General features: G+C 46.1%; 1 protein-coding gene and 1 long non-coding RNA gene across 2 annotated transcripts; both read right to left on the reverse strand.

Annotated features, from left to right (window-relative positions):
• Positions 1-1,461: 1,461 nt before the first annotated feature.
• On the reverse strand, positions 1,462-7,695 carry Fitm2 (fat storage inducing transmembrane protein 2). The gene is made up of 2 exons (XM_005327119.5): positions 7,410-7,695; positions 1,462-4,696 (listed from the first exon to the last, which is right to left on the reverse strand). The coding sequence occupies exons 1-2, from the start codon at positions 7,580-7,582 to the stop codon at positions 4,081-4,083; spliced, it is 789 nt and encodes a 262-aa protein (XP_005327176.2). The 5' UTR covers positions 7,583-7,695; the 3' UTR covers positions 1,462-4,080.
• On the reverse strand, positions 5,292-7,403 carry LOC144378140 (uncharacterized). Its single transcript, XR_013439724.1, has 2 exons — positions 5,638-7,403; positions 5,292-5,394 (listed from the first exon to the last, which is right to left on the reverse strand). It is a non-coding gene; the product is annotated as an uncharacterized LOC144378140 (long non-coding RNA).
• Positions 7,696-22,023: the final 14,328 nt, after the last annotated feature.

Raw genomic sequence — 22,023 nt, forward strand, 5'->3', positions numbered from 1 at the left:
GAATCCAGCCCACACCAGGTATTCTAACTTCTGGCTGAGAGTTCTTTAGATTGCAGCTGGGCACATCTGTAGCCGCCAACAACAGGCCTAAAAGTCTTCCTTCAATCTCAGGGGCTTTAGAAAATGACAAGAAAGTTGAGTTCGCCTTGGAAGGGGAAACCTGAATAAATGAACCCATGGACTATCAGCATGACCTTGTGTGTTGGCCGCACTGCCTTGGATTCACTTCCCTGCCAAACTCGTCCAACTCCTCTTTATCCTTCAAGACCCCAAAGAACCACTACCCTCTGTGGAAATACTCCCTGATTCTCTGGGGCAACTGGCTGCTTCCTGCTCTGTGTTCCCAAGCCCTGACCTTGCTCTAGCACTCAGAGCAGTCTATGGTGGGCCTGGCTCTTCTCTGTGAGAGTGACAATTCCTTAAATGCAAAATGTGTCAAATCCACCTTTGCAAACCTAGTAGCTGAAGCCACAGTGATTTTAGAGCATTAACTCCACCAGGGAGGGAGATGATTCAAGAGGGTTTTTAGCAGGGCATGATGGCACACACCTATAATCTCAGTAGACTTGAGAGGCTGAAGCAGGAGGATTGCAAGTTGGAGGCCAGCCTAGGAAACTTAGTAAGACCCTGTCTCAAAAAATCAAAAGGGTTGGGGGTAGCTCAATGGTAGAGTACCCCTAGGTTCAATCCCTAGTACTGAAAACAAAAACACAGAAACACTTCTGCAGAGCTGCTGAAGGAACGTGAACAGGAAGTCCTCCAGGGTGAGGAGATGCTGATCCTGGAGGCACTGAACTTTCATCACACACTACCTGGAAGTGCCAAGCAGGTCAGGCTGCTAAGTGAGGTGAGCGGGCCCTAAAGGGCCCAGGAAACTCTCACCTACACGGAGGCCTCCCTCCAGGGCCACAGAGCACTTGCAAAGACGTGAACTTTGTAACTGCTCTTCAGCCTTCCTCCTAGGAGGCCTAGCTCTCCTTTACCAAGGGGACGCTGCCCAAGTGCAGCTGACACAGAACTCAGGATAGTAAGACACAGAAAGGAGAAAGGCAGGCTAAGAAACACACACACACACACAACAAGATGTAGGTGAAAAAAAATGAGATGAGAGTAACTAATGCCATCAAATACTACACACACACACACACACACACACACACACACAATCAAAGTGACTTGGGAGGCTGAGGCAGGAGGATCCCAAGTTTGAGGCCACCCTCAGCAACTTAGTGAGACCCTGTCTTAAAATAAAAATCAAAAGGGGCTGCATATATAGCTCATAATTAGGGCATCACTGGGTTCAATCCAAGAAAGAAGTAAGGAATTAAAGAGTGGGGTGGGGGGAAGGAAAGAAAGAAAAGAGACAGGCAGACTATCTTTCATATAGTGCTCTCAGGTTTGCTGGGCTGCAGGCTTCTGTAGGGATATGAGAAAGTAACACATAAAACACTGGAATGCGGATTTCATTATCTCCAGTTTACTTTAATTTGCTTGTTTACACACAGATCCATGTGTACATAACAGTGGCAAGAGCCATTCTCTAAACACAATCTGGTACCCAGACATGACAGACGCACGGGAAATGAGGGCCAGGGAAGGAACCTCCAGAGAGGCCAGATAAGCACGGCAGAACTCTGCCATCAGAGATACCTCCAGAGCCTCTTGTCCAGCACCTGAGGACAACAGACACTTCTCAAAAGATATGAGATATTCAACCTGAGATCCAGATTCCAAGTTGCCCCCCAAAAATGTCAGTTCCTCTGCCTTCCATAAAGGAACCAGAACATTCCAAAGGCTGTCAAGAAAAAGGAGGATGGAGATTATCAACTGCTAAGAACAGATGCTCAGCACTTTATAGGCCTCATTTCCCATAATCCCAACAGCATCATCTCCACTTTCCCAGTGGGGAAGACGAGGCTTGCGCACAGTCACAGCCTCTGGGGGTGGTGCTAAGATATGAGCCCACACCTGACCTTTGCCTGGGCCCAAACTCTTATCATGCCGTGGTGTGTCACATGGTGAGAGTGTACATGCTCCCGAGGAAAAGGCAAGGGTGCTGAGGGGCCAGGGTGCAGCTCAGAGGCAGAGCACTTGCCTAGCACACGTGAGGCTCTGGTTCCATCTCTGGCAGCCAGAAAAAAAGAAAAAGCACTAAGAATGAATAATTGGTGGAAGCTGGATGCACACAGCAGGCTGGGTAACTGACAGTCCCCCGTGTAGTTAATTTAGTGTTAAGCCTGCACCAGACCTCGTGAGAAAAATGAACTTCCCTTTGGTGCTGAACATGAAGCTTAGGAAAGACTCAATCCCTCGACATGCGCCTGCAACTGACCTCAGGCCCACTCCACCCCCGTTTATGGATGGAAACCCCAAGGGTAGAATAGGTCATTCCCACGGTGAGCCCATCTAGCCAAAGCACTGTAGTGATGCCTCACTGTGCATTTCTTCCCCTTTGGGGACAACATGGTACGTCTCACGTTTTGATCAATAAAGCTGACCCACAGCAAAATGGGATACGAAAGACATATTTTAAATATCTTTATATAAAAAGATTTACCCTGAAGATCGACCAAGCTCCTTACCACCAAAGCCTGAGCTAAGTAAGCCAGGCGGGAGAGCTTATGCTAATGCTATTATCTGGCTCCACGCCTCAGGCCATCAACCAGAAGGCAGGGCTTGGTTTGAAAGGCCAGAGCAGACAGTCTGGAAGAGAGGACATCTTGTGGACCTGTGCCCTGTGAGATGGAGTGAAAGGTTTTCTGACCCTTCCCAGCACTCTCACAGTGAAGGCCACAGAATGACAAGGCTGGAAAAGAGGAGAGGAAAGGTCCTGGAACGGGCCCAGGTTTTGTGTTTCATTGATGGTGCAAGGAAGAGGAGGTGGGGCCAACGTCAGGCCACCAAGGGTAGAGATGTCTTTGCCAACGGCCTGGCTGCTGGCCAGCGGAGGGAGAGTTTTATTTCACTTTCGAATTATCCCCATCTTAGCCAAAGGTAAAAGTGCCCTAGGCACAGTACAGGGACCAATGCTCTTATGCATGACCCTGAAGCACTCTTCAGTCCACACCTGATACCTGGTCAGGAAGGTTTCAATACGAATACACATTTTACTAAACTATTCTGACTCAGCTTAAAATCCCATCAGATTATTAAAATGCCAGCTTTCCGGTTTTATTCTTAACAGAGGAAACAACCTCACGAGGTGTAATTCCTCTAAAGCCAAGAATTTGGTTTATAAAAAGTAAATTAGTGTCCTAAAAAGACTCCTCAAAACAATCTACACATACCAAAAGCACAGTACTGAACTGTGAGTTGTTTTCAGGAGTTTTGTTGACAAAGAACAAATGTCATAGTTGTTATTAAAAACTATAAAGCATTCACTCAAAAGAGAAAAAAAGATGACCGTATTACTCCAAAAACCAACATAACAATAGACAATGAACAGAAAAATATCATTGTTTGTGACATAAAAATCACCCGATACTCAGTGGCACAGACACTGTGTTTTAAGGGACTGATTTTGGTGGCTGAGCACAGCCAGCTGCAATACTCAATATTCCAAGGAGGAAACAAACAGCTGCCACCAAGTGTCTTTCGGGTACTGGGGTGTTTTATGAAGAACCTGATGGGAAGAGATGCTTCTGCCAAATCTACAGGGAGGAACACTGTTGCAACAACGGCTCTAACAGCCGCTCAAGTCAAAGGACAATTCAACTCTGGAAGATGGCAGCACAGGACTGGAGCTCTGCCTCCCCTTGGGCCATGCCAGGGAGGCCGTACTGATTCTATCTTTTCACTGGGCCTACCTAGCCCCTCAGGGACAAAGGGGGTGTTTCAGGTTAAAGTCAAGTCTTTCCACGGGTGAAAAGTGCCTGGTGGGAACAGTGATGTTTGTGATACAGGCAATGTCACCAAGAAGAGTCTGAGGACTAAACTCACTCCCCAGACTCATCCACCTCTCCACCCCCAACTGCCTGCAAACATCCTGTCTGAAGGAGGATCCAGAATTCAGGCCATAACTAACCAAAATAAGTGGGAAATACATTATCTGTCATCCTGCTGTCCCCTTTTGTTTCTCTCTTATTTCTTGTAACTGTCTTGCTTCAAATTCAAGCTAGAGCTCTGGGGAGGAAGTCCAGGGGAGAAGGATTTCAGATACCAAAACCCATACGTCCCATACCAGCCCAGCAAACCAAACAAGGTACCAAACACCTTCTGGGACAAGTCATGGAAATAGACGGCCGTGCACAGAAACATCCACACCCAGATGAAGGTCAAGAAGCCCAGGGCAACCACCAGGGAGGTGATGGCCATGTGGAGGCAGTGGTTTCGGTCCGTCTTCACCTCGTGCAGCACGGCCATCTCCTCAACAATCATGAGGGCACAGAAGGTCAGCAGGAAGGAGTGGCCTGAGATGTCAAAGCCGTGCCAGAAGCCTCCTTCCCTGTGGCACTGCTGCTTGCTTCGATGCTCCTCTCGGACCCCCTCCAGGGCGGGCGACTGGTAGCAGCTGCCTGTGTAGTGCTCGATGTTGGAGAACAGGGCTGTGCAGACGTACCAGATGGCTGTGCCCACCAGCAGAGTGCTCAGTCGCCGCAGGACCACGCCGGCCTTGCCTGTCAGGTGGTAGTTGGTGAGAGCAATGAAAGGCAGGAGGAGACAGAATGTCCAAGCCCAGGCCAGTTTGACAAAATACCTGACAGAGGAGGAAAGCGGAGATGAAGAAGGGCCATGGTGGGGAGGAAACAAAATCATGACTCAGACGCCCGCACTCCCAAGGGAGGATGAGTGAGAAAAGATGATCGACACTGCAGACCCTAACAGCTCTCACGTTACCAGTGCTTCCTATATGCCCCCCTTACTAAGGACTTTTAACTATTTAAGTCTTAACTCTGTGTTATTAGGAGCTCCATTTTGTACTTAAAGAAACTGAGGCACAGGGAGCGTCATTCCAAACTGGAGGTTGTAAATCAGGCATGTAAATCAGGTGGCGCACACCTGTAATCCCAGCGACTTGGGAGGCTGACATAGGAGGAATGCAAGTTTGAGGCCAGCCTTGGCAACTCAGCGAGGCTCTGTCTCAAAGAAAAAAAGGAGGAGTGCTGGATATAGCTTAGTGGTAGAGTGCCCCTGAATCCAAACCCCAGTACCACATAATGGAGGTTGTAACTGGTAGAGTGGGGCCTGAGCTGCTTGTAGGAGCACAAGCCAATAATTCCAGCTACTCAAAATGTCTGAGGAAGAAGGATTTTAGTTCAAGGCCAACCTGGGTAACACGATGAGACCCTGCCTTAAAAAAAAAAAAAAAAGAAGAAGAACAGGGCTGGGGATATAGCTCGGTGGTAGAATGCTGGTCTAGAATGTTCAAGGCTGTGTGTTTCAATCCCAGTACAGCTGAGAAAAGAAAAAAAAATTCTGGGTCTATGATTTTAGCATTATATTATTTGCTCATGGAAGCAATAGTAATTGAGCATCTACCAAATGGAGCTCTCATACACATTCACTCTCTTTCCTTTTTCCCCCTCCCACCATGGTGCTGGGATCAAACCAGGTTCTCACACAAGCCAGGCAAGCGTTCTACCACCAAGCTACAACCCCAGCCCCCACGTTCACTTTCTACAGAAGACTCACAATCACCTTGCGAGGAAGATGTCATTTGTCTCATTTTATGAACAAAAGAGCACAACTCAAACCGTGCTTTGCCAGTCTAGAAGCCCACGCTCCCTTGCCACACCACTGTTCCTTCCTGAACTGCAGAAGAAGTCCTGAAACAAAGAGCTTTCCTTCAAGCTAGAAGACCCGGGTTCAAATCCTGCTGATTTCACTTGTTACTACTTGTTTCCTTGGCTTTTTTTTTTTTAGGAGAATTTTATTTTTAATATTTATTTTTTAGTTCTCAGCAGACACAACATCTTTGTTGGTATGTGGTGCTGAGGATCGAACCCGGGCCGCACGCACTTCAGGCGAGTGAGCTACCAGTTGAGCCACATCCCCAGCCCCGTTTCCTTGGCTTTTAAGCAGAGCTTAAATGGTTTTCAAAATTGCTTCCAGATCCCATGATTCAATACTAGCTCTCCTAGTTTGGAACACTAATTCCAAACTAGGAATCCATGGCTACCCCCAAACAACAGGGACTCATGTGCCAGGCTGCTTGGCTCCCAGTTCATCCAGGTCAGATAAAGCAGCAGCTGCCTTGTCTAGTTCCCTTGTGCCCATGAAAGGTGAATAGCCTGAGGACTAGCTGTGGGAACACAGGAATGAGACTGGAGGCTTCTACCACTCTCACCACCTATTCTTAGCCCAGCCACCAAGAATGGGTGAGGACAGAATGCCCCTTTCCTAGGTTCCAGTGGTTTCTCAGACACACAAGGGCCTGTCAGTAAAAATCTTCACTGGCACGGATAAGGATGGACTTGCCAGAGCCAAGACCTGTCAGGCATATGAAGCTGCCTGGGAAGGAAACCAGGGTTTGAAATGGACAAAGTTGGGCTGAGTCTCAGGGGATGCTGGAGACAATCCTGAAGAATTAGGCTCACATTAAGGGAGAAATTTCATCTTTCCTTTCCCTTTTTTTTTGGATGCCGATGGGCCTTTATTTTATTCATTTATTTACATGCAGTGCTGAGAATCGAACCCAGGCCAGGCAAAGTGCTCTACCACTGAGCCCCAGCCCTTCCATTACTCCACCTTTTTGTGCAATAAACTTACATTCTGGTTGTCTTTAAAAAAAAAAAAAAGTAAAGAAGTGGGTGGGTGGAGTTAAGGAGATGTCCCCAACAGCTCAGCTGGGATAGCTTTTCTGGGCCACTGGCCATCCACTCTGGATGGCTGAGAAGGTCCAAGGAGATCCAGGAGAAAGGTCATAGACCAGAGGGTTACTTTCCCGGGGCTAGTCTCTTGGAGGGGGGATTCTGTCGCAGGCTGGGGACATGCTCTCAAAGTTGTTGGGGGGAGGGGGGCGTCTTTAAAAACAATGGTGCTAGGACTTTGTCACAGGGGAGATCTGACATGGAGTGGAGGAGCGGGGTCTGACATTCAGGCAGGCAGAAGGGGGCTGGCATCTCCCAAACAGGGCAGTGGACAGCTCCCGAAGCCAGGAGGAGGTGGGGGCAACAGCGACACGGGCTGGTCCATCGCCCCATCCCACCCAGCACCCCCCACGGGCACCCTCACCCCTGTCGTCCCTGCCTGCCCGTCAGACCCGGGCTGTCAACCTGAACCTGCCAACACGAAGTGCTAGTAACGCTGGCTATTCCGGGGTCCCTGAGTCGTGACACGCGCGCAGCGCTGCTGTCCAGACGGTAAGGTTCTCTCTTCCCCCGACTGCTCCGCCCGGCCCGCTAACCCCGGCTTCTCGAGCGCTGGCTGGCAGGCTATGGCGCGGCCAGGAGGACCTGGGGTGCACTCACACGTTGAGGACGTTGCGTTTGTTGCTGAGGAAACTCTCGGGCAGCGGGGAGAGCTCCTTGAGGAGGGAGCCCGCCACCATGGAAGCCACCAGCGCCCACGGCAGGTAGCGCCGCACCGCAGCCCGCACCAGCGTTCCGCGGAGAAACCACGCGCAGCGTTCCAGGTGCTCCATGCCGGACCTCGACGGCCACCGTCCGCCTCTCGGTGCCCTCTCGGCCACCGTCTTACCCTTCGCCAGGGCCGGCGCGGCCGCCTCCTTTCGAGCGCATGCGCGCTGACTGTGGATTTCACTGTAAGGAGCCCGCGCGCTCCTTCTGGTGGCCACAGGCGACCTCTGCAGCGTGCTTCTCTGCGGTGCCACGCTCCCTGCTCTTCCAGGTGCTCCGCCTCCTCCTACAGGCTGCGCTTGCTCTGGTCTGGGAAAAAGCGCCTGTGAGAGTATTTGCTGGAGGCTGGGATAGAACAGATAGAGCCCAGTAGGAACTGGAGCAGTGGTCACAGCACCATTTAGTCTCTCTTGGAGACTTGGAGACATCTCCTCTCTCTCAGAGCTTAATTTTTTCATCTGTCACATGGAGAAGAGAGGATCTATCTTTCCCTGAGACTGGTTAATGAACTTAGGGGTTCTTTTTGGCGGTCCAGGTGTGGAGACATGAGATGACACTTTACTGGAAAGTAAATCCATAAAATAATTACTAAATTTGAAATTTATTATTTATTTATTTATTTTTATTTTTAAAGAGAGAGTGAGGGAGAGAGAGAGAATTTTTAATATTTTTCAGTTCTCGGCGGACACAACATCTTTGTTGGTATGTGGTGCTGAGGATCAAACCCGGGTCGCACGCATGCCAGGCGGGCGCGCTACCGCTTGAGCCACATCCCCAGCCCTAAATTTGAAATTTAAGTTATTAAATGTACTTTCATTTAAAATAGCTGTGCATAATTGTATGGTAAAAAAAAAAATAAAATAGCTGTGCGTACTGAGTGAAAATACTGGATGGCAAGGGTTAATGGAGAGCACATGAAGGTTCTGTGGGGTTTGTTTTGTTTTTGTGGTGCTGGGGATTGAACCCAGGGCCTTGTGCATGGGAGGCAAGCACTCTACCAACTTGAAAGGGTAAAGTTTCTAAGCAGGAAAGCTTGAATGTAAAAGATTAGGTATTATTAAATTCCTCTGTTACACCCAGAACCTGGAATTCCTGAGATAGTTAAAACAACGCCCTACTGGCCATTTAGCCTAGGGCCCTGTGCAGTTGTCACAGGGCCTGAACCAATCAGTTTGAATGTGTAACCCGCTTACGAATGACCAATCACCCCCGCCCGAATGTGCCAATCACGTCTCAGAGTTGTTCAATTTCCCCGCGCCTCATGATGATTTGTTCTGATGTATGCAAAGCCCACCGCCCTCTCCAAAAAGTGTACTTAAGCTCTGCTTGATCTTTGCTCTGGGCTCTGGGTTGCTCTCCCTTCTTGAGTGGGCACAGAGTCCCAGCGCACTGGAATGGATCCCCAATAAATCCTCTTTTGCCAATTGCATGGAGTAAGTCTCTTGTGTGGTCTCTCCCTCCGACGTTCCGCCGGACCCCCCTTACAAACTGAGCTCTAACCCCAGCCCCACATGAGGGTTTGGGAGACCTGGTCACTCAGTCCCCTGTCAAGCTGGGTGACTATGAAAGGGTTTCCCAAACTTGAGTCCTTCCTTGGCCCCTGTATTAGTCGTCTGTGGCAACCATATTAATCACCATAAATGTGTTGGTTTAAAAAGACGGAATTTTTTCTTTCACATTTCTGGAAGCCAGAAGTCCAAGGTGTTGCCAGGGCAGATTCTTCCTGGAGGCAGTGGGGGAGAACCCCCATAACTCTCTCGGTGGCAGTCCTTGGCGACCCTCGGCTTATAACTACATCCTACTGTCAGGCCTCCATCTTCCGGCACACATATCCCCATGTCAGTGTGTCCCCTCTGTTGTCATTGAAGAGGCTCCACCCTAAATCCACTGAGATCCTTAATTTACTTATAGCCGCAAAGACTATTTCCAAGTAAGGTCACATTCCTAGGCGCCAGTCATTAGAACTAGGACAAATCTTTTGTGTGGTGGGGGGGTCATCATTTGACCTATTCCTGCCTACTTTTACTATGTCTATATACCATAAATTCTATTATTTAATTAATATTTTTTTAAACAACACACATTTAAAATGTGCATACCTACTGAATACCCTCCCAAGAAAACTATCCAGGCAGTCATGAACTCGATGTGCCAGTTATATTTCTTCCATTCAAAGAAAACCTTTCTATTGAAATGTTATCATTGTTAGCCAGGCACGGTGGCACGTCCCTGTAATCCCAATAGCTCAGGAGGCTGAGGCAGGGGGATTGAGAGTACAAACCCAGCCTCAGTCACTTAGCAAGGCCCTAAACAACTCAGTGAGACCCTGTTTCTAAATAAAATACAAAAAACTGTTGGGGCTGTGGCTCAGTGATTGAGTGCCCCTGGGTTCAATACTCAATATCAAAAAAAAAAAAAAAAAAAAAAAGAGAGAGAGAGAAATATTATCATTGCTAACAGACTAAAATTATCTCATGTCCATATGCCAAGGACAGCTACCATACTTTGGGAAATAATGTCTGATTTATGCCTATCATGGACTGATTTTTGAAGTATCTCATACAGAGAATCAATAATTAATGAAACTAAAAGTAATAATTCCTTAAAACTCATCCTAAGATGATCTTCATGTCTGTAAATTGCATTTATCTGATTGGGGTTCATATATGGCAATATATTTCTGGGCCTTCAAATAGCTAGGTTTAAAAAAGAAAATACAGGGATAATTATACTAATTTGATTTTTGTTGTTTGTGAAGGCAGCTTGTAAATAGAAGTTGAAACCATCTCTATCTCCTTAAGATTGGCCGGTGCTCACCATGACTTTCAGTAGCAAACACCATAATGGGAAAAGGGAGGGAGGCTGGATTTGTTTGAGTGGCAGCTCTACCTTAATAACTGGGTGGTTCCCTAGTGGAAATCCAGATGCTGATCCCCTGACTTAATGGGGAAAGAGGGCTGGGTGAACAGAAATGCTAGACAGCATCCAGAGGGACCCTCAAAAAGGTACCTCCTGAAAGTTTTGGCTGGGATTTGCATTTCTAAAGAAAAGAAATGGGTTTGTTTCATTGGAAACAATGCAGCTTCCTTCCTGGAGATTGTTGAAGACAGGTGTGAACTTGGTCCTAAAGAATTGTTGAAGGTCTCTAGAGCAGTTCTTATATATATATTTTAAAAATTCAACCCCCATTAGGAAATACATATATATGTTTTGAGTCCAGTGACAATCCCTTAGAGAGCCAGTTCATACAGGTCTGAGAGAGCTGGGTGTTAAATTTTCAGAACTTTTGCAAAAATGATTGTTAAACACAGCCATATAAAGAATTCTATTATATAAACTAATGAACTGAAAATAAATATCCAAACCCCATCACTGCCTAAGTATTTTATTATGTTATTATTATCTATGTTTTGATTGTTTTTTTTTTTTTTTTTTTGCAGTCCTGGGGATTGAAACCAGAGGTGCTCAACCATTGAGCTACATCCCAGCTTTCCCCTGACCCTTCCTCCTCCTGCCCTCCTCCTGCCCTCCTCCTGCCCTCCTCCTCATTCTGTTATGCTTGAATTCGGGACCCCCAAAAGACCACCAGAGACCCAAGATCCATGTAAGCAGCAAAGAGGTGTTTATTGCGAGCTAGCTCAATCCTCCGCACGCATACACAGCAACTGGTGATGCTGAGAGGCCCCAAGCCCAGGGTTTGCAGCAGTTTTACACATTCTTTGGAGAGGGCAGGGACTTCACATACATCATAGCCTCTTTTAGCAAATCATCACACACCGTGGGATAATCAAATAACAACTCTAAAACATGATTAGCACATTCACTGGCAGGAACAAGTTGGGTAGGGGTGATTGGTCAGTACAAAAGGGGTATTCGTTTGAACTGATTGGTTTAAGCCAAGAGGGGTGTACGTGCTGAACTACATGGTTTCCCAACATGTTATCAACCACCATAAACTACTGGGAGGGTCACCTGGCATCCCAGGTATTTCCCTGTCTCATGCTGATTGGTGGCTGCTAGGGGGCTGCTATGGATCCCCACCTAGCCTGACCGAGTCAGGGACACCTGGCGCAGCAGATCTCTCCCTTTATTTGTAGATAAACAACTTAGCAGGGTGGGAATGTGCCTAGGAGTGCTCTGTGGGTCTTTCCAAGGACAAAGTCCATGTCCCTTCCTTGGACAGGCTTTGCTCTGAGGTAGAGGCTGGTTTTTCAATTCTCCTTCTTTTTAATTTTGAGACAAGGTCTTGCTAAGTTGCTTAGGTTTGCCTTGAACTTGAGATCTTTCTGCTTCAACCACCTGAGTAGCTGGGATTATAGATGTATACCAGTGACCTTGCCTATCACCCATGTTCTTGAGGTTGCTTACATTTGTCTTATCTGCATAGCACACTCCTGAATAACTCTTCCCCTCTGTGATATCACATTGGTACCTTAAAATAAGACTAAGTATTTACACTAAGGAAATTGGCAAGTCCACAAATTAAGGCTTTAATGTATACATTGATTGCAACTCCGTTTGTCAAAACGTGGTTGAGCTGAAATCATATGTTGGCTATAGATAGAAGAGTCCAGCAAAAATCAATAAAAGCATTCTGTGAAATCAATTAATTTTATTTGCAACAGAGCATTATATATTCATAACTTGTAAATCAAGTGCTACACATTCTTTATATTGAGAAAAATTTATAATAAGTATATATGTATATACTTATACATGTTCCCCTAGAGAACAAGTAACATTTACCACCAGATCATTGTTTGTGATCTAGTACACACATAAAAACATATGCAGCATATAAGTGATTATATATGCCAATAGATATTTAGTTATAGATAGAGCTTCGGGCTGGGGATGTGGCTCAAGCGGTAGCGCTCGCCTGGCATGCGTGCGGCCCAGGTTTGATCCTCAGCACCACATACAAACAAAAAGATGTTGTGTCCGCCGATAACTAAAAAGTAAAATATTAAAAAAAAAAATAGATAGAGCTTCATGACAGTTCAAGATCAGAATATGCCCCTGTCATGTGTAAAGCACTCTGATCATTTCTACCCAATCATAAACTCAGTTTAATTTTTTAAAATTCTGGTCATGATTCATTGAAATGATTTCATACATTTATAGTATAATTTGAAAAATGCAAATTAGGAAATATTAAGGCATCAGAGAATGATATTCTTTCCCTTCTCCACCAGAGGGAGACAGAAGACCACAAATATTGGGCTGCTCCCCTCCTGAGACCTCAGTGGTATCACCTAATTGTCGATTTTCATCCTTCGATTCTACAAATACTTGTTGGAAGTGTTGTCTCTGGGGCTGGGGTTGTGGCTCAGTGGTGGAGCGCTTGCCTTGCATGTGTGAGGCACTGGGTTGGATCCTCAGTACCACATAAAAATAAACAAATAAAATAAAGGCATTCTATTCATTGACAGCTACAAAATAATTTTTTTAAAAAAAGTAATATTGTCTCTGTACAAATAAATGGATTGGTATCCCATGTTCATGGATTGGAACAATTAATATCATTGAAATACTCGTACTACTCAAAATGATGTACAAATGCAATGTAATCCCTATCAAAATTCCAATGTCTTTTTCATAGAAATTTGAAAAAAAAAAGTCCTAAAGTCCATGTGGAACCATGAAAAAAAAAAAAACTTTAAATAGCCAAGGTAATCATGAGCCAAATGAACAAAGCTAGAGTCATCACCCTACTGTGACAAAGTGGTAGTAGCTAAAACAGCACAGTACTGATATAAAAATAGACACGCTGACCAAATGAACAGAATAGACAGCTCAGAAATGAATGTATAGTCAATTAATCATCAACAAAGTTACCAAGAAAATACTGGAAAAGGACAATTTTTTCCAAATGATGTCGGGAAAATTGGATATCCATATGCAGTAGAATGTAATTGAACTCTTACCTCACACTATAAACAAAAATCATCTCAAATGGATTAAAAATTTAAACATAAGACCTGAAACTATAAAGCTCTTAGAAGAAAATAAAGGGTAAAACTGTAAGCCATTGGTCTGGGCAATTATTTTCAAGATCACATCTTAAAAGTGCAAGCAACAAAGACAAAAATAAACAAATGGGATTACATCAAACTAAAAAGTTTCTGCACAGCAAAGTAAACAGCGGAGTGAAGAAGCAACCTGCAGAATGGGAGAGAATATTTGCAAGTCACGTATCTGAGAAAGGGTTAATACCCCAAATATGTAAGAAACTCAAACAACGCTTCAGAAAGGAAAACATCTCATTTGAAAATGTACCATGGAACTGAATAAACATTTTTTTTTCAAATGCAGACACACACATGTCCATAGATATATGTAAAGGTTCTCAACACCATCATTCATTGGGGGAAATGCAAATTATAAGCACAAGGAAATATTATATGTCAGACGACTGTGATCAAAAAGATAAGACGTGGGTGTTGGTGTAAATAAAAGGGAATCCTTGTACAAAATTGGTAGAAATGTAAATTAGTAGAGCCAGTATGGAAAAAGTTTATGTTTGTATTTTATTAAAAATAAAATTACCACTGGGCGCTGTGGCTCGGGAAGCTGAGGCAGGAAGGTTGTGAGTTCAAAGCAACTCAGTGAGACCCTGTCTCTAAATAAAATACAAAATAGGGCTGGGAATGTAGCTCAGTGGGCAAGTGCCCCTGAGTTCAATCCTCAGTACCAAAACAAAACAAAACAAAAAACATTACCATGTGATTCAGTAATCAAGAAGTTGTATAATCAGTGTAAGATGTTTGCTCTCTCGTGCTCATTACATCATTATTCACAATGGCCAAGTTGTGGAATCATTCCAAATGTCTGTGATGGGACAGAGAAAATGTGGCATATCTACATAGTGAAATATTATTCAATCTTTAAAAAGAGATTCTGGCCTTTGTGACAACTTTGATGGAATTGGAGAACATCATGCTAAGTAAAACAAGCTAGGCACAGAAAGACAACCAAACTCAGGAAGGATTGTATGGAAATCATCTGAGGTCAGATTACATTTTAGCAAGGTTGGACATTTAGAAAATATATATATGGGCTGGGGATGTGGCTCAAGCGGTAGTGTGCTCGCCTGGCATGCGTGCGGCCCGGGTTCGATCCTCAGCACCACATACAAACAAAGATGTTGTGTCTGCTGAGAACTAAAAAATAAATATTAAAAAAATTCTCTCTCTCTCTCTCTCTCTCTCTCTCTCTCTCTCTCTCTCCTCTCTCACTCTCTCTTTAAAAAAAAAGAAAAGAAAATATATATATGACTAAAGTCAAAGGAAATTAAATGTATGTTACCTTCGCATAAGTAATTTTCATTCTTCATAACCACATTACATCATGATACTCATAATTTATATGGGGATTAAACTCTTTTAGATAGAATACCAAAAAATGAGAGTGTCTCCATTGGAAAAGAGATCTTTATTTTGATGGTGATTTTGGTCTGTTTTAAAGTAAATTGATCTGTGTCACTTGGTTCAATGGAAAAAAACTATAAGCTCTTTATGGATTAGTGGTCTCCGTCAAAGATTATACTTCAATTTACTTAATAATTTACTAGTTCATTTTCCATTTTCCCCTCTTAAGGGCAGGGAATGTTGTCTGTTTTGCACATTGGTGCATCCTAAGTGTCTCAGATGGGTTCTGACTCTGACCAAGCACACACACAAACATGTTTTGGAGTAAATTAAAGAAGTATTACTATTATTATTAGTGCTGGGGCTCAAACCGAGAGCCTCAAGCATGCAAATACATTCTACCACTAAGTTGTTCCCCCAGCCTAAAAATATCATCACTATTACTGAAGGGAAAATGAGAGTCAAGAGACAGGTAAGGGAGAAATGAAAGACGAGACCAGGCAGAGACACACACAAGACCAGTCAGAGCTGACAAATAAAGGCCATCTCTCTGCAGGAGAGAGAGGCAAAACAGGCTTGAGTTCTGGGACTTTTATGGGGGAGGCTCAGGAATCAGAGTTGGGCGGGTGCTAATGTGGGCGGTTAAGGGTTGAGTTGGTGGGAGGGAGTGGTGAGCCCTTGTCAGAAACGCCCTTGGGCAGGAAAGTGAAACTTTTTCCTTAAAATGGAAACTGTCACTTAAGATGGCCATCAGATGCTAAGCAAGGACCTTATATCCCCCTCCTTTTTTGTGTTTACTGGGCCATTAGGGAACAGGGATGTAGGTCAATCTTCTATAACTACTTCCTGCTGGGAAGGGGCAGAATTTGAATCCCTTATTAGGGGCGCAGGATATGATTGGAAGGATGACAGAGGTTGATTGGTGGTGGAACGCTGTCCCTGGTGGCCCAATTTTTGGTGAGGGATTGGTATTCCTCCCCAAAGCTGGTTTATAGTTTGGTTAGAAATTTTTTGGATCTGGTCTTGAACCAGTCTAATGGCGCAGAGGGAAAGCATTAACAGAAGGCCTCTGACAAGGAGAGGGGACAGGAAAGGAAGTGCCCACGGGAGAAGGGAGTTACTTGGCTGCCATCCTTCAGCAGAGAAAAGCTGTTGTTTCCGATGTTCAAGGTCCTGTTGGAGTTGTTCTATCTTGTTCTTTACTGAACCAGATTAATTGACATAAATATAGCATTCCTCCTGTAATACAAAGTCCACCTTTTTCGGCCATAAAAAGATCAAGACCCCTTTGATTCTGCAGAACCACAGCAGCTAAAGAATCAAGCTGGGACTGTATGGTGAGTATGGTTTGAGCAAGTTGCTGTCAGTCTCCTAGAAATCAGAATGGCAATTCCTGGGAGTGGTCCCCCTGGGAGGTGAGTGCAGGATGAGGGAGGAGGACAAAAATGAAAAAGGGAAGGATGGTGCTCATGGTTCTGCAGTGTCCTCATGGTCCTCAGAGACTGAAGGAAGATTGGGGGTTCCGGCCTTGGAGAAACACAGCTTGGGAGGGCCTGTGGGTGTCACTGTATAAAAGGGCGGAGAAAACCGTTTTAAATGGGAGTTGTGAACCCAATATGGGACGCCCTCAAGGCAGGCCATCCAGGGGGTGGTAAGAATGACCCGATAGGGTCCAGTCCATTTTGTGGAGAGTTGAGAGGAGGAGGGAGGCCTGTCGGGGGTGGAGGTTAAAAAGTACCAGGTCACCAGGAGACAGAGTGGGAGAAGGGGAAGAGGCAGAACTAGGCTTTGCCAGAACAGCATTACTGTATTAAAGAAGGTTCCTAATGTATGCAAGAAGGGGCCAGAAGAGATGAGGAGCAAGGGGTGGTGGAGAATCATGGGTGGTGAGCTGAGCAGGGAGCTAGGCCATCCATATAAGAGCTTAAAAAGGCAGATGTTGAGTGGCTTCTTTGGGAGGGCTCGTAACCTAAGAAGAGCCAGGGAAGGAGTTTAGTCCAATCTGAAAGTAATTCAAGGGACAGTTTAGTGAGAAAGTTCTTCAATGTCCGGTTGGTAGGTCCCACCTTGCCAGAGGACTGGAGATGCTAGGGGATACGAAAACACCAGGAGATGTTGGGTGCCTTAGCTACAGACCGTGAAACGTGGGAAGTAAATTAAGGACCGTTATCAGACTGGAGGGAGGAGGGGAGGTAAAATGTGTTGACCCATCCTGAGAATTTTTTTTTTTAATTTTTTTAAACTTTTTTTGTCCCTTTTTTTTAAAGATAGAGAGAGGAGAGAGAGAAAATTTTTTTTTTAATATTTATTTTTTAGTTTTCGGCGGACACAACATCTTTGTTGTATGTGGTGCTGAGGATCAAACCCGGCCGCACGCATGCCAGGCGAGCGCGCTACCGCTTGAGCCACATCCCCAGCCCTTTTTTAACTTTTTAATGTTTTATTTTTTAGTTTTCGGTGGACACAACATCTTTGTATGTGGCGCTGAGGTTCGAACCCGGGCCACACACATGCCAGGCGAGCGTGCTACCGCTTCGCTTGAGCCAAATCCCCAGCCCCCCAAGAGAAATTTGTACCATTTGACCAGGTGCATATGGGTGAAATCCAGCTGCCTATCAGAGCAGGGGAGATGTCCTCTTGCCTGGTATAAATGGAAGGCAGGTGGGTGGAGATTGGAGGTGGGATTGGTTTGGGGGCAGATTTCACAGGAGGCAGAGAGGGTAGGGAGAAATTGTATGTCCTCTGGAGAGAGTTTAAGATGGGAAGTGAGAAGTTGTTTTGAAGATGTGGTGTTAGGGTGAAAGAGGTTGTGAAGGAAGGTAAGCATCTGTTGGGTGTCAGGTGGGGAAGAGTCCATCAGAGGACTAGCATGGCAGAGGACCGCAGGTGGAGTAGGCTCTCCGAGGGCAGTGGCCCTCACCTCAGTCTGATGGGATTGACAGTGTGAGATTCCAGTGACATCTGAAGGAGATGGGAGATACAGGGGGCATTAGTAATTGAAGTTCCCTTGGTGGTTAGGAATCCATGCTCCTTCCAAATAACAGGGTGGGAGAGAAGTATGTGGAAAGCATATTTAGAGTCAGCGTAGATGTTGAGGGAGGCTCTTTTTGCCAAAGTGAAGGCTCTGAGGAGGGCAACCAGTTCTGCCTGATGATTTGGATGTATCACTGGGGAGGGGAGCTGCTTCCACAACCAAGGTTAGAGAGACTGGAGCGCACCCTGCCCCACAACTCCCTCCTGGAGGAAGGAGGAGCCATCTGTGAACTGTGCGCAGGTTGCCTGGAGCCAGGGGCCTTCCTGTGTGTGGGAGGGATGTGGAAGAAGCTCCTCCAGAGTTTCAGTGCATGAATGGGTAAGAGGAGAAGAGGTGGAAGAGTCCTGAGGAGTGGGGAGAGAGTAGCAGGGTTTAAAAGTGAGCACGAGTGGAAAGTAAGAGTGGGATCTTCCACCAGGGAAACCTGTAGAGATAAAAGGCAACAGGGGGATAGGGAAGGTCAGCCCTTGTAGGTGAGGAGTTCCTTTAGGTGATGGGGGGCCAGGATGGTGAGTGGGGCCCAGAGATGAGTTTCTTTGACTGGTTGATGAGTAGAGAGGCTGCGGCCAACATTCATAGGCAAGAGGCCCATCCCCGAACAGTAGGGTCAAGACCCTTCCATAGATAAGCTACAGGGAGGGGCAAAGGTTGTGTGTCCAAGCATGTGTCTGAGGACCCCTAGCGCAAATCCCTGCTTTTCAGACACATAAAAGTGAAATGGGCTTGTGAGATCAGGGAGATGGAGAGCAGAGGCCTGGAGGAGGGTCTGCTGGAGTCTGGTGAAGGGCTTTGAAACAGAGTGCAAGAGGGGTTCAGAGAGGGGGCCCCAGGGCCGCATCATATAAAGGCTTAGCCCCAGTATAGAGTAGTTAGGAATCCAAGCTCTTAGGAATCCTGCCATACTGAGAAAGGAGAGATTTCTTCCTTCGTAGAGGGTGTTGGTAATTAGCGATAAGGCCCTTTCTATCAATGATAATGGCTTTGTGGGTAGGGTCAGGAGGAGACCTAGGTATGTTACCATTGCCAAAGAAAGCTGTACCTTGGATGGAGAAACCCTATAGCCATGGGCAGAAAGGAAGTGAAGGTGTCCTGATGACTGACCTCAAAGGGGGGACTGCAAAGAAGGAGGTCATCAGCATACTGTAGCACCATAGACTGAGTGAGATGTAGGGATGCTAGGTCCTTAGCCAAGGCCTGTCCAAAGATATGAGGGCTGTCTCGGAACCCTGGGGGGAGAACTGTCCACGTAGCTGAGTGGAGTGATAAGACTCAGGGTCAGTCTATGTAAAGATGAAAATGTCTGGAGAGTCAGAATGGAGGGGGATAGAGAAGAAGGCATCTTTCAGGTCTAGTACTGAGAAGAGGTCCCAGAAGGAATGGTGCAGAGAAGGGTATAAGGATCGATTGGGACAACCGCAGAGTTGGTGAAACAGAGGTCTTGGACCAAGCAGAAGGAACCATTAGGCTTTTTCACTGCCAAGATGGGGGATGTTATAAGAGGAATGAATAGTTCTAAGGATTCCCTTTCATAAGAAGTCTTGAATGACAGGCTATAAGCCTAGGAGTTCTTGTTGAAAGAGCAGGTATTGTGATTGGGCCAGAGGGGGTTTTTTGAGATGGATGTGAATGGGCTCGTGGTGTGAGGTGATGGAAGGACTTGAAACAGCCCAGACAGTAGGGTCCACCTCGGAAGCGGGTAACGGGAGGCACTGGCAGACGGAATAGGGGATGGTCCTAAGGTAAGTGTGAGGATCAGGGGAGTAGCAGGTGAGTCTGGATGGAAGCATATATGAGGGGAGAAGGAAAGCGTAGCCCCCAACTTTGTGAGGCTGTCCCTTCCCCAAAGGGCAAAGGGCACTGTGGAATGACCAAAAAGGAGTGGATAAAAATTAGAGCCCAAAGCAAGCAAGGCGAGGTATCTGTAAGAGTTGGTAAGGTTTGCCCTCTACCCCGTCACTAATGGTCATAGAACGAGTAGTAGGCCCCCAGAACACCTTGAGGACTGAATTTGTAGCCCCAGTGTCCAGGAGGAAGGCGACAGGACTACCTGAAATATGCAGAAATATCCCACCAAGCGATGGTAGTGATCAGGTGATGGGGACCTGGGCCTTGTCACTCCTCTGCAGAGTTGGAAAGGGGAACCAGAAGGGCCAGATGGCTGGGGGTTGCCATGGGCTTGGGGACAGTTAATGGTCCAGTGTCCTTCTTGATGGCATTTAGAACAATGGCCCACAAGCTTTCGAGGCTTAGGACAGGTACAAGCCCAATGACCTGTCTGACCACATTTAAAACAGGGTCCGGGTGGTCCCGAGAGATTCTTCTGTGGGCCAGTGGAACCAGGGACAGATGCTAAGGCCAGATGGACAGCTTGAGTGAGCATCTGATGTTTCTGCTTCTCGTCTCTCTCGTTATACACCTTAAAGGCCATTCCTAGAACCTCAGCTTGAGGAGTTAGGGGCCCCATCTGGAAGGGCCTTAATATCAGGGACACTCTGGAAGAAAAAGTAGGTCATTAGTAATTGTCTCCCATCTGGAGCCTCAGGGTCCAGTTTAGTGTATTGTAATAAAGCCTTGGTAAGGAGGTCTAAAAATGTTAAAGGGTTTTCATTCTGATCTTGGAAGATTTACTGGAGCCTTTCATAATTGATGGCCTGTGGGCTGCCTTTCTAAGTCCTGCCATGAGGCAAGTAATGGATTGGTTTCTACTAGTTACTCCTCCAGGCAAATTATCATCCCAATTAGGTCCTGGTCAGGGAGTGCTTCAGTGCCAGTCAGATGGGCAGGGGAGGTCAGATGTGCCTCAGCAGCATAATTTCTAAGCTTGCTCCCAAACTCACCTGTGCTCCTCAGGCAGAAGGGTGTTAGGTAAGATCACATAGACATCGTGGGAAGTCAAATCATGTGATTGAGTCAGATACCAAAACTCTTTGACATAGGTGGTGGGACTTGAAGTGTAGGACCCCAGACGCTTTTCTATCTGTGAAAGATCTGACAAAGAGAAAAGCACATGAACTTGGATTATACCATCTACCCCAGTCACCTCATGTACAGGACACAGAGATGCAGGTTGGGTTGGGTAGTACCCCACCCCCATTAGCATGTGGCCGAAAGAGAGAAGGGCAGAGGGGCGGAGGGGACAGTTGCTGTGGAGGCTTCATTAGAAAGAGAATCGTGGTATGTGGGGGCTCATCTGCTGGGTCAAAGGAGAAGGAGTCCTGGGTAGGATCTTCTGTCCCTTTGGAAGCAGTTAAGGGTTGGGTTGGTGTGAGGGAGTGGTGAGCCTTTCTCAGAAACACCCTTGGTGGGAAAGTGAAACTTTTTCCTTAAAATGGCGGCTATCACTTAAGATCGCCATCAGATGCTAAGCAAGGACCTTATAACTACCCTTAAGAAAAGGAAACCATTTTTACATTTGGTTTCTTTGTGAACAGAAGAGAAATAACATAAAATAATAACTGTGAAGCCAGTGGGATGACACATGCCTATAATCCCAGCAACTCTGAAGGCTGAGGCAGGAGGATCACAAGTTCAAGGCCAGCCTGGACAATTTAGGGAGACTCTGACTCAAAATTAAAAAATAAAAAGGGCTGGGGATCCAGTTCAATGGTAAAGCACCCAGGGTTCAATCCCTAGAACTGCAAAAACAAAAACAAAACAAAACAAAACCCTATGAAATTATTATCTCTTTAATCTTAAGGCATTCCCAAGATTACAAATGGCTGTGAAAGGTGTTTCTGGACTATGAGTTCTGGGAGGTGCTGGGTTGGAATGCTGATGGTTTGGTAGAGGATGCTTGGGGCCTTGGAGGATGGAGGGGAGGAAGGTCCAGGGAAGAACTCCTAGGACTGGGGCTGGGGATCAGCACAGGACCAGTAGGAAGCATCATCCCAGGAAGAGCAACCATCAGATGGCTTTTGTTGGCTGGAGCTACAGACTGGGAGGGGGTGAGGCAGCCCAGGAATTGTCCCAGCAAGCAGCTCTCATTGTCCATAGCTCCTGGCCAGCAAGCTGCACTCTTCATCCCAGTGCCAAGTCTTTCCCTCTGAGCTCTCCTAGGTAATGCCTCCCTCATTATCAACTTCTGACCACCACTATTTCTGGC

This window comes from Ictidomys tridecemlineatus, chromosome 5 (genome assembly GCF_052094955.1).
Source record: "Ictidomys tridecemlineatus isolate mIctTri1 chromosome 5, mIctTri1.hap1, whole genome shotgun sequence".
Taxonomy (NCBI): Eukaryota; Metazoa; Chordata; class Mammalia; order Rodentia; family Sciuridae; genus Ictidomys; species Ictidomys tridecemlineatus.